Genomic DNA, 12462 nt, shown 5'->3' with positions numbered 1-12462 from the left:
ATCTGTTTTGGTTTTCAATCAGTGCCATTTGAGCCATGATGAGATACTATCTCACTATAGTTCCAATTTGCATCTCTCTAGTGGCTAACTGGAAACCCTGGTGGCATAGTGGTTAAGTGCTACGCCTGCTAACCAAGAGGCTGGCAGTTTAAATCCGCCAAGTGCTCCTTGGAAACTCTATGGGGCAGTTCTACTCTGTCCTATAGGGTCACTATGAGTCGGAATCAACTCGACGGCAGTAGGTTAGTGGCTAATTATGATAAGCATCTTCTCATGTGATGGCTGGGTGCCTGAATGTTCTTTTTGGTGAAGATTCTATTCATGTCCTTTGCCACTCTGTGATTGGGTTATTTCTCTTTTTGTTGTTGAGTTGTCGCAGTTTTCTATAGATTTTAGAGATTAGACCCTTATCAGTTGTTTCCGCAGATATTTTCCCAGTCTGTAGGCTGCCTGTTTACTCTTGTAATATCTTTTGATGAGCAAGTGTTTTCAATTTTCATGAGGTCCCATGTATCTATTTTGTCTTCTACTTGTGCATCTCTTGTAATGTTTATCCTATGTTTACAAAAGATTAGGTACCAAAGTTTTCTCCCTATGCTGTCTTCCAAGAATGTTGTGGTTTTAGGTTTAACAGTTAGGTCTTTGATCCATTCTGTGTTAGTTTTTGCAGATTGTGTGAAATACAGGTCCTGTATCACTTTTTTGCAGGTGGATGTCCAGTTTCGTCAGCACCATTTATCAAAGAGACTGTTTCTGCCCCACTGAATGGAATTTCACCGTTTGTGGAAAATCAGCGGTCCCTGGATGGCTGGGTTTACTTCTGAGTTCTCAATTCTGTTCTGCTGGACTATGTGTCTACCGGTGAACCAACACCAGGCTGTTAGGATTACAATGGCTGTATACTGTTCCAATATCAAGGAGTCTGAGGCCTCCTGCTTTTTTTTTTCCCTTAAATATTGCTTTGGCTCTTCAGGGTTTCTTTCCTTTCCATATGATGTTGGTCACTAGTATTTCCATTTCACTAAAGAATGTTGTTGCGATTTGTGTCGGGATTGCATTGAATCTGTAGATAACGTTGGATAGAATTGATCTTTTCAGTATATTAAGTCTTCCAACCTATAAGCACAGGTTATCTTTCCATTTTTGTAGGTCTCTTTTAGTCTTCTTGAATCAGTGTTTTATAATTTTCATTGCATAAGTCTTCTATGTCCCTAGTTAGTTAATCCCTACGTATTTTATTGATTTGGGGGTATTGTAAATGGTATTTTCTTGATTTGTTTTTTGAAGTAGTCTTTGTTAGTGCAGAGGAACCAAATTGATTTTTGTGTTTTGATCTTGATTCCTGCAACTCTGCTAAATTCTATTAGTTCCAATGGTTTCCTTGTGGAATCTTTAGGGTTTTCTATGTATAGGATCATGTCATCTGCAAACAGAGGCAGTTTTACTTCTTCCTTTCCGATTTGGATTCCTCTTATTTCTCTTTCACGTCTTATTGTTCTGGCTAGGACTTCCAGTACGATGTTGGTAAGAGTGGTGACAGTGGGCATCCTTGGCTGTTGGGTTTGCATGCCTGCCCTTAATTACATTCAGAGACTTCCCTTCTATTCCTGGTTTGCTTAGAGTTTCTATCAGGAAAGACTGTTGATGCCTTTTCTGCTAGCGAAAGCAGTGGGGCTCAACTTTCCTTTGGTGAAGGTGGGGGGTTCTCTATGTCTTTCCCTCACAGGCACTCCTGCACAAACTCTTCCACAGTGTTCTGCTGTGGGCAGAGAGCCAGCCATTTCCCTTTGTTTCCCTGTGTGTTGTCCTTCAGTCCAAAGTATTCCCCTCGCCCTGCTGCCCTATCAATTCCTCCTGGTCCTGGTGCTCATCCATCTCGGGCCTCAGCCAAGATTCAACAGCAGTCTCTCACATTGCCAGTCTCCCTCTGCCCCCTCCCAACTGTGTGGCCTCAAACTTTCACAGCCAATCTGCACCATCTTCAAAAATTGGGCTACTGCTTCCTCAGATTAGTGCCCTCACTCTGTATCCTGTCCGGGGTGTGCCCAGTCCGTCCCAAAATGGCTAGTGATGAGTGCTCCAGATGTTAGTGAGTAGGTTCTCCCAGCTTCTGTGCTGTCCCCGCTCCTCCTCTCCCCCGCTTCTGGACTCATCCCAACTCTCCAGCACCTCAGCTGCCGTTCAGAGTTCTGAGATCTGTCTGTTTTGTTTTTGGAGAAAATGGGAGCGCCCACTCACTTCGCCATCTTACTCCGCCCGCCCTCCCACAAAGTACTTTTGAGTCAACTTCACGAAAAACAGTCTTAAAATGCTATCAATTAATGAGTATTACTTTAAATTAATAATCTTTATGTTGTCAGCTCCTGTGGGCTCAGTTCCCCCACGCATCTGTCAGTTTGTCATACTGTGGGGGCTTGGTGTTACTGTAATGCCGGAAGCTATGCCACCAGTATTCAAATACCAGCAGGGTCACCCATGATGAACAGGTTTCAGCTGAACTTCCAGACTAAGACAGACTAGGAAGAAGGACCCAGAGGTCCACTGAGAAGAATTAGCCAGTGAAAACCTTATGAAGAGCAGCCGAACATTGTCTGATATAGTGCCGAAAGATGAACCCCTCAGGCTGAAGGCACTCAAAAGATGACTGTGGAAGAGCTACCTCCTCAGACTCCAGTCAACCTCAATGACATGGATAGAATCAAGCTTTTGGGACCTTCATCTGCTGATATGGCATGACTCAAAATGAGAAGGAACAGCTGCAGACATCCATTAATAACTGGAACCTGGAATTTACGAAGTATGAATCCGGAAAAATTGGAAAGCATCAAAAATGAAATGGAACGCATATAGATCAACATCCTAGGCATTAGTGAGCTGAAACGGACTGGTATTGGTCATTTTGAATCAGACAATCGTTACGGTCTACTATGCCACAAATGACAATTTGAAAAGGAATGGTGTTACATTCATTATCAAAAAGAACATTTCAAGATCCATCCTGAAGTACAACGCTGTCAGTGATAGGAAAATATCCACATGCCTAGAAGGAAGACCAATTAATACGACTATTATTCAAATTTATGCACCAACCACTACGACCAAAGGTGAAGGAATTGAAGATTTTTACCAACTTACGCAGTCTGAAATTGACTGAACATGCAATCAGGATGCACTGATAATTGCCGGTGATTGGGATGCAAAAGTTGGAAACAAAGAAGAAGGGTCAGTAGTGGGAAAATATGGCCTTCATGACAGAAATGATGTGGGAAATCGCATGATGTAATTTTGCAAGACTAACGACTTCTTCACTGCACATACCTTTTTTCACCAACATAGAGGGCTAATATACAGGTGGACCTAGCCAGATGGAATACACAGGAATCAAACTGACTACACCTGTGGAAAAAGATGATGGAAAAGATCAATATCATTAGCCAGGACAAGGCCAGGAGCCGACTGCAGATCAGACCATCAATTACTAATATGCAAGTTCAAGTTGAAACTGAAGAAAATTAGAACAAGTCCACGAGAGCCAAAGTATGACACTGAGTATATCCCGCCTGAATTTAGAGACCGTCTTAAGAATAGATTTGACATGTTGAGCACTAATGACCAAATGCCAGACAAGTTGTGGAATGACACCAAGACATCATACATGAAGAAAGCAAGAGGTCATTAAAAAGACAGGAGAAAAAGAAAAGACCCAAATGGGTATCAGAAGAGACTCTGAAACTTGCTCTTGAATGTTGGGCAGCTAAAGCAAAAAGAAAAAATGAAGTAAAAGAGCTGAACAGAAGATTTCAAAGAACAGCTTGAGAAGACAAAGTAAACTATTATACTGTTATAGGCAAAGATGTGGAGTTAGAAAACCAAAAGGGAAGAACATGCTCAGCATTTCTCAAACTGAAAGAACTGAAGAAAAGATTCAAGCTTCAGGTTGCAATACTGAAGGATTCTATGGGGAAAATATTAAACAACACAGGAAGCATCAAAAGAAGATGAAAAGAATACACAGAGTCACTACCTCAAAAAGAACTGGTCAACGTTCAACCGTTTCAGGAGGTAACATATGATCAGGAACGGATGGAACTGAAGGAAGAAGTCCAAGCGGCAGGGAAAGCACTGGCGAAGAACAAGGCTCTGGGAATGGACAGAATACCAACTGAGATGTTTCAATAAACAGTTGCAGTGCTGGAAGTGCTCACTCATCTATGCCAAGCAATCTGGAAGACAGCTACCTGGCCAACTGACTGGAAGAGATCCACATTTATACCTATTCCCAAGAAAGGTGATCCAACAAAATGCTGAAATTATGGAACAATACCATTAATATCACATGCAAGTAAAATTTTGCTAAAGATCATTCAAAATCAGCTGCAGCAGTGTATCGACAGGGAACTGCCCAAAATTCAAGCACTTTCGAAGAGGACATGGAACCACTGCTGATGTCAGATGGATCCTGGTCGAAAGCAGAGACTACACTAAGGCATTTGACTGTGTAGATCTTAAATTATGGATAACACTTTGGAGAACGGGAATTCCGGAACACTTAACTGTGCTCATGAGGAACCTGTACGTTGATCAAGAGGCAGTTGTTCAAACAGAACAAGGGGATACTGCATGGTTTAAAGTCAGGAAATGTGTGCGTTGGGGTTGTATCCTTTCACCATACCTAGTCAGTCTGTATGCTGAGCAAATAATCCAAGAAGCTGGACTATATGAAGAACACGGCATCAGGATTGGAGGAAGACTCATTAACAACCTGCGTTACGCAGATGACACAACCCTGCCTGCTGAAAGTAAAGAGGACTTGAAGCACTTACTAATGAAGATCAAAGACCACAGCCTTTAATATGGATTACACCTCAACATATAGAAAACAAAAATCCTCACAACTTGACCAATAAACAATACCGTGATAAACGAAGAAAAGATTGAAGTTGTCAAGGATTTCATTTTTACTTGGATCCACAATCAACAGCCAGGGACACAGCAGTTAAGAAATCAAAAGACGCACTGCACTGGGCAAATCCGCTGCAAAAGACCTCTTTAAAGTGTGTAAAAGCAAAGATGTCACCTTGAGGACTAAGATGCGCCTGACCCAAGCCATTGTGTTTTTAATCGGCTCATAAAAAAACCAACCCAAACCCAGTGCCGTCGAGTCGATTCTGACTCATAGTGAATCGACTCATACACATGGGAAAACTGGACAAGGAATAAGGAAGACTGAAGAAGAATTAATTGATGCCTTTGAATTGTGGTGTTGGCGAAGAGTACAGAATATACCATGGACTGCCAAAATAACAGTCAAATCTGTCTTGAAAGAAGTACAACCAGAATGCTCTTTAGAAGCAAGGATGGCTAGACTTAATCTCATGTACTTTGGGCATGTTAACATCAGGAGGGATGAGGCCCTGGAGAAGGACATCATGCTTGGTAATGTAGGGGCTCAGCGATAAAGAGGAAGACCCTCAATGAGACAGACTGACACAGTGGCTGCAACAATGGCTCAAGCATAACAATGACTGTGAGGGTGGTGCAGGACCAGGGAGTGTTTCGTTCTGTTGTGCACGGGGTCACTATGAGTCGGAACCTATTCCATGGCACCTAACAGCAACAACAACACCATGGGCTAAATTCTGTATTAGCAGACTGCAAGAGGAAGATGAAGACATCATGGATGCAGAACTATTCTGACTACTGGTTTAGGAATTTCATCTTCTAAAGGAAAATCCTCTCCAATTAAAGGATCTTTTTCTCACAACTCCTAGTAGCACAAAACATATCCATCAGATAGACTGAAAAAAATTATTTTATATTCCATAATAATTATTTTACATTCCATAATTAAATTAATCATCAAGTACTTCTAATTGAGAGCCCAGGAGCAAATACCACTTTGGCAGAAATAGGAACTAAAATCTTCAAAAATGCTGAAGGATTAACCTATGTTAAATATTCTCACCACTACTGGGAAGAGAAAAAAAGGAAATGCAATACTGAAGAATTCTCCATTCATTGTCTGAAGGTCATCATCTTGCTTCTTCAAATGCATAAACCTAACACTGGCATGTGCCAACAGAAAAAGTGCTGTCCGAATGCTGTGGGGGCTAGGGATTGTGTCTTCTGAATTCTTACCTCGGCACCGAAGTAGTTGAAGATTCCCACTACACTAACAGGAACCAGCTTGTTCACACAACGTCCCAGAGCTTTTCTTCCAAGGGCAAACACAAAAGGAATTTCTTGTTCCCGCGCCATGGCTATAACATTATAGAGGGCCTCATCCAAGCCACCTAAGGAAGTCATCACATGCTGAGGTTTTCATTTAATTATTTCCTAAATGAAGCTAATTTAACATTCAACAGCTAAAGCATACAACACAGCACTAAGGGAGCCTGTGAGTGCTTGCTGCGCTTATGCTGTTCCACACATACTGCTATTTGAATTTGCACTAAATGTGAATGTCTATATTTCCTTTCCAAATTCCTTCACAAGTATTTTTGTCTGTCCATAGGCGTTAGTACAGAAGTTAAATTTTAATTCAACATTTATTAAAAAGAAATTAATTGGAATTGTTTTCCAAGCTCTCAGCTTAATTATAAGCTATAACAACACAATCAATTATCTACATTACTGCTTTTATTGGTATTTGTCCCCCACAGATACGCCTGCTACCACTACCAGTGCTACTATTCAGTGCGTCTGTCTGCTTGCTCCTCCACCGAGAGTCACATGAGGGTGCACAGCCTGGTAAAGTGCTCACAAGCCAGCTCACCCAGGAGATTCAGCATGGAACTGCTGGTCTCTGAGACAGAAGTCTCCACAGTAAGTAGCAACAGAGACCTTTACCTTTTTCTATTTGTTCTTAAAAGGAGAGGGAAATCAAAAGAAAGTAATATAAAAGTTTAAAAGGCAGGCCATACTTGCAGAGGTAAAGAAATGCACTCTTACTATCTATCCCCCATTCTGACCATTACAGAGGGGATGCCTGGTCCTTCAATATGGGTCAGAGATGAAAATTACTTAATTTTAGCTCTTGGAAGATTTACATTTTATTTCCTCATACTCAATAGTTTGTTTTATACCTAAACTCCACTGGAAAAGACATATGGCTTCCACTTTAAAATTCACTGTATATACTACAATTACACTAAATATATATCAAAACACTTCAAAAGCAAAATATTCATACCTTTTGACTGGATTTTCTCACAGTTTGGAGAAATTATCACACACTTTATCTTGTTTAACTTCATATGTTTGGTAACCTCCCTGAGGCCCATAACCAGTCGCCTCCTTGCTTTTGCTCTCACAGGATCCTTCTGGTAAATGCGTTCCTGGAAACTGACAAGGTCTTGAAGTAGAAGAGTCACACATTCATCAATCTCTTTACAAAGAACCTGATTACAATACCTGTAGAAGAAAGCAAAAATAGGTAACTCCACCCTAATTTATTTTCCTGTAATTATAAAACCTCCAGTAAGAGGTTTTCATAAAAAGTCTTTACAACTTCTTATATCCTTCAGTTATTTTAGAAAAACAGAAGAGTGATTTGAATTGTCATTGTTTCTGAATTCCAACAGATTGGCTTTTATGTAAGAGACAGAATAACCTCAGGGAAGTACTATCGAACTCTCAATTATTAAATTTCTAAGGGTATAAATCAAGTTTTAGCTTGCTACTAGGTAAAAACAGGTATAATGTTTTTGATAAGGAGATATATTTCATGCCAAATGAATATCAAAAATGCTCGTACTAGGAAAGAAATATAATTTCACAGAAGCTAACTGAAGGCCCTAATGCCAATAACTCATCCTCCAAGCTTGGATAAATCACAATCTCTAGGCATTGGTTACTCACTGACAAAAATAAGGAATCAGGTGGGATGGACTCAATGATTCCTCTAGCTCTAAAATTCTATGGCTATAATGCAAAAAACAGAAGTAAGCGTGAGGCCACTCTGTTCCAGGGTAGGGAAGCTATTCAAGTTTACACATCCTCTCATCTCTACCACAAACAAGCAGGCACTTAACAAGGAGTATAACTTCCCATCTGGGAACAACCAGGAGAGCAAACTTCTACTTCTAAGTTATATTATATAGTACAAATATCAATGCCTGGCCTTCTCTAGTGTAAAAAAAAAATTGGGGCATTTTTTTCTGTTTATGTGAAAAATATTTAAGTAAGTACAGGTATGACACTATTTCAGAAGAGAAGGAATAACTGGACAGGTTTAGGGAATAAAGATTAAGTTTCACAGTTTAAATATGCAAATTTAAAGAATAAAACATCAAAAAACACAGCTGTCCTCGTTCTTTTTTTTTCCCCTTCAAGCTTTTTATTTCATACACATGTAAGATTGTAGTCCCCTTAAGCATTTCCTCCGATCCACATCTGTGACGTGGGTTGCCAATCTAGGTGTGAAGTATTTACTCAGGAACAATGGTGTAAGGAAAAGGCACAGAACAAACCACTGTGGCTCAGAGTCACACAGATGATGCTTTCCCTGGGATTCTTTCAGATACCATTTTTAAAGGTAAAATTAAGTCACCTCCCAAATATTAAAATCCTAAAATCCTTCACACCAATAACAGTTATTTAAGGTTATTCGCAGGCAGGGTATCATATTAATTATCTCATTTTTAAAACTGAAAATATTTGCTCAAAAACAAATAGCTTCGTGTACTAGGTCCACTTCACGTAAAGAGGGTCTTAGAAACCTGATGTTATTTGGTTAGAGAGGTTTTTTGAAGTGTCAATAATGTGAATGAAAAAGCATTTTGGGGGGAAAATTCACACCACGGCACCTGACGTAGAAGGTACAAGAGGCTAGATTTCCAGGATATAATTACTATCTGATGTAAAGAGAATACATTTACTGTCAGATCACTTTCCCATGAACACCAATAGAAGGAAAATGCTTTAAATATGATAAAATCAGCTCCTAAAATTTGAAAAATTTAAAAGATCATTGGTGTTTTGTCTGCTTAACCGACTGAGTAAAAATGATACTACTAAATTCAAAACTACAATCAAGATGCCTGAACTAGTCAACCTCAGTAACAAGAATAAAACTTACTCTCTGAATCTTTTGCTGTGGATTTTGGTTACTGTTGAAGGCGCCATAGGACTGCCTATTCCAGAGCTAGCAGGAGAGCCCTGCGACACAGGCGTCATACAATACGGAGAGTTCTGACTTGCTGGAGACAGTGAAGCGTCGCTGGGCATGCTCAGTCCAGTATCTGGGAGACGTGGAGAGGGGAAAGAATTGAGAAACTTCAAACGCTGAAAAATTCCATACTGATCAAAATAATTCAGAATGGTAGCTGTCGTTTGAAGTAACTTCAAAATTCTCTAGAAGCTAACAAGTTGGGCATTTTTCGTATCACAAATAAATAATTTTCATACACTACAAAAATAAAGTCTTCCTATTAAAATACACTCTTAAAGATCAAGCACAGCGTGGCAGTCTTCACACAGGAGATAGAAGGAAGATCAAATTAAAACATGTAGTCCTAGAGCGTCTGAATTAAAGAACAAAGGTATGAAGGTCTGAACCTCTTTCCGGCTAAACTCAATAAATAAATATTCTTATATTCAGGCAGCTAACAACCAAGTCACACATCTATCTCCTTATCTCTGCATCAGACTGTAAGTGCTTTAAAAACAGGATCGGTTGACTATAAATCCTTTATTACCTTCCCCGTCACCCCTGCCCCCAGTTACTAAAGTACAGATGGTAGGTGTTTGACAAAAATTTCCTGAATTAAGGATGGAGACATCTAAATATTTAGGAAATCACATTGAATTGAGAATAAAGGAGGGTAATCCTAATCAAATATGTCCTTTTTAAATAATGCTTAGAAGTAAACTCATTTTCCTAAAACCAGTGGAACACTGTTGCTCAATCTACGTGTATATCAGATTTAAATGTGTTACAAAAAGTCAAGAACAAATATACACCAGCAGGAAAAGGCACCTAGCCAAGTCTCTCTTAGAATTTTTCTCTTTTACAGTAGTATAAATTTTGGAAGAAATCTGCAATTTTGCTGAAGTCCCAACTAGAACCGTACGTCTAGCTACTGTATGGGCCTGAATCTGAATGACCAACTGGACTTTGCACTGCAACTGGCTTTGCGGTTCTCTACTCACTGTGGAACATGCATTAATCCCATAAAAGGAACAGAGAACATCAATAAAAATGAATTAATGAAAAAATGGCCCTGAAAAGAAGGGATAATCAATAATGCTGTAAATACGAAAGAAGACAAAACTGAAAAAAAAATTTTGATAGTTACAGAGGAACTCTCATGCACTGATGGTTGCCTTGGTCACCCAGTGCTGCTGTAATGGAAACACGAGTGCCTGGCTTTAGCAAAGAGAAGTTTATTCTCCCACAGTCCAGCAGGCTAGTAGTCCGAATCTAGAGTGTCAGCTTCACGGCAAGGCTTTCTCTCTTGGCTATGGGGGACGGTCCTTGTCATCAATCTTCCCCTGGACTAGGAGCTTCTCTGCACAGGAACCCTGGGTCCAGAGGACGCGCTTTGCTCTCAGTGCTGCTTTCATGGTGGTATAAGGTTCCCACGTCTCTCTGCTAGCTTCTCTCCTTTTATCTCAAAAGACACTGTCTAATCTAGTAGACCTCATCAATATAACTGCCACTAATCCATCTCATTACATCATAGTAACAGGATTTACAACACAGGGAAGTCACATCAGATGACAAAATGACAATCATACAATACTGGGAATCATCACCTAGCCAAGTTGATAGGTATTTTGGGGGGACACTATTCAATCCGTGACATTCCACCCTTCGGCCCCCCAAATTCATGTCCTTGACACATGTAAAACATATTCACCCCATATCACGGCAAAACTCTTAAATGAACTCCAAGTCTAAAACCTAAAAAATGCCTCTTCATGTTTGAAATCCAGAATACAAGTTATCTGCTTCCAAAAGTACAATGGTACAACAGCAACAAGGCAGACATTTCCATTACAAATGGGAGAAACCTGAGGGAAAGGAGGAGCGATGGGCACCAAGCAAGTCAGCAGAACACATTACATTAGCCCTCAAGGCTTCAAAATAATTCTCTCGTCTCTGAATTTACACAATGGCCCTGCCCTCCAAACTCTAGGTATTGGCCACACTCTCCAGATTCTGAGTGAAGGCCCCTCAGCCCTGGCCTTCAGCTCCACCTTCCAGGCCCACTGGGATGGCCACTCTGCTCCCTTGGCTTTAGGCACACCATTCTCCTCTGAGTGGCACCTCCATCTGAGTGGCACCTCCACCCTTAGGAACACCAGAGGCCATGCCTCCACCCTTTGAAAGCCCGGAGGTCCTGGCCATGCCTTTTGAAACTGAGGCAGCTTGGCTTCCTGTGTTCCTTGACTCTTCAGTTTCTGCTTTCTGTTTCCCTGGCCTCTCGGCCCTTGGGTCTCATGCCCACACCTGCCCTGCTGGGGCAAGTGTTCCAAAGCTCCACCGTTAAGTGCCTGGAGGCACCCCACTCTGCCAGTAAACTTCAGCTGGAAGGCACTCAGCTCTCTTGCTCCATGTGTTGGCAAGCCTAGCTCTACTGATAAGTGCCCAGAGGCATCCCACTCCACCAGGAAGCCTCCTTTGCAAAGGCACTCAGCTGTCTCTCTCCATGGGTTGGCTCCAGCACTGTCTGGCACTGGTCTCCTGGTTCTGTGGCTGCCGGTCCTCTATCCGTTCATAGGTTCAAAACCACGTCCACATTTTAGGTATCTGTTAGAGCAGCACCCCACTCTCAGTACCAAACTGTGTCTTGGTCATCCAGTGCTGCCGTAACAGAAACACAAGTGGATGGCTTTAACAAGGAGTTTGTTCTCTCATAGTCCAGCAGGCTAGAAGTCTGAATCCAGGGTGTCAGCTCCAGGGGAAGGCTTTCTTTCTCTGTTGGCTCTGGAAGAAAGTCCTTGTCATCAATCTTCCCCTGGACCAGGAGCTTCTCTGCACAGGAACCCTGGGTCCAAGAGATGCACTCTGCTCCTGGTACTGCTTTCTTGGTGGTATGAGGTTCCAATGTCTCTCTGCTCACTTCTCTTTTATATCTCAAAAGAGATTGGCTGAAGACAGGATCTAATCTTGTAGATCTCATTAATGCCACGAATCCATCTCATTACATCATAGCGACAGGATTTACAACACATAGGGAAATCACATCAGATGACAAAATGGTAGACAATCATACAATACTGGGAATCATCACCTAGCCAAGCTGACAGATATTTTGGGGGGACACAAGCCAAGCCATGTCAGTGATAGTCATAAATTTGAGAGTTTGTAACAAATTCTGGATTGAAGCCTCAAAAATGTCATAGACCTACTATGTAACACCTGCCTCTCCCCTATTAAGCTATCTCCCTACAAGAAGCATCATCAAAAGAAACCAATCTCGAAAAATAAAGAAAATTTCAATAAAATGTGGAGTA

The 12462-nt window shown here is 41.1% G+C and overlaps 1 protein-coding gene across 3 annotated transcripts in view; it reads right to left on the bottom strand.

Annotated features, from left to right (window-relative positions):
* Positions 1–12462, bottom strand: part of SECISBP2L (SECIS binding protein 2 like) — a 62676-nt gene that overhangs the window by 18524 nt on the left and 31690 nt on the right. For all 3 annotated transcript variants that reach the window (XM_003420122.4, XM_064291992.1, XM_010599665.3), the window contains 3 exons: positions 9080–9242; positions 7193–7413; positions 6139–6293 (listed from right to left, as the gene is read on the bottom strand). In XM_003420122.4, the coding sequence (XP_003420170.2) occupies positions 6139–6293; positions 7193–7413; positions 9080–9242 (539 nt within the window). The remainder of the gene's footprint in view (positions 1–6138; positions 6294–7192; positions 7414–9079; positions 9243–12462) is intronic.

This window comes from Loxodonta africana, chromosome 10 (genome assembly GCF_030014295.1).
Source record: "Loxodonta africana isolate mLoxAfr1 chromosome 10, mLoxAfr1.hap2, whole genome shotgun sequence".
NCBI classification, from domain to species: domain Eukaryota; kingdom Metazoa; phylum Chordata; class Mammalia; order Proboscidea; family Elephantidae; genus Loxodonta; species Loxodonta africana.
This window is presented reverse-complemented; position numbering and strand designations above follow the sequence as displayed.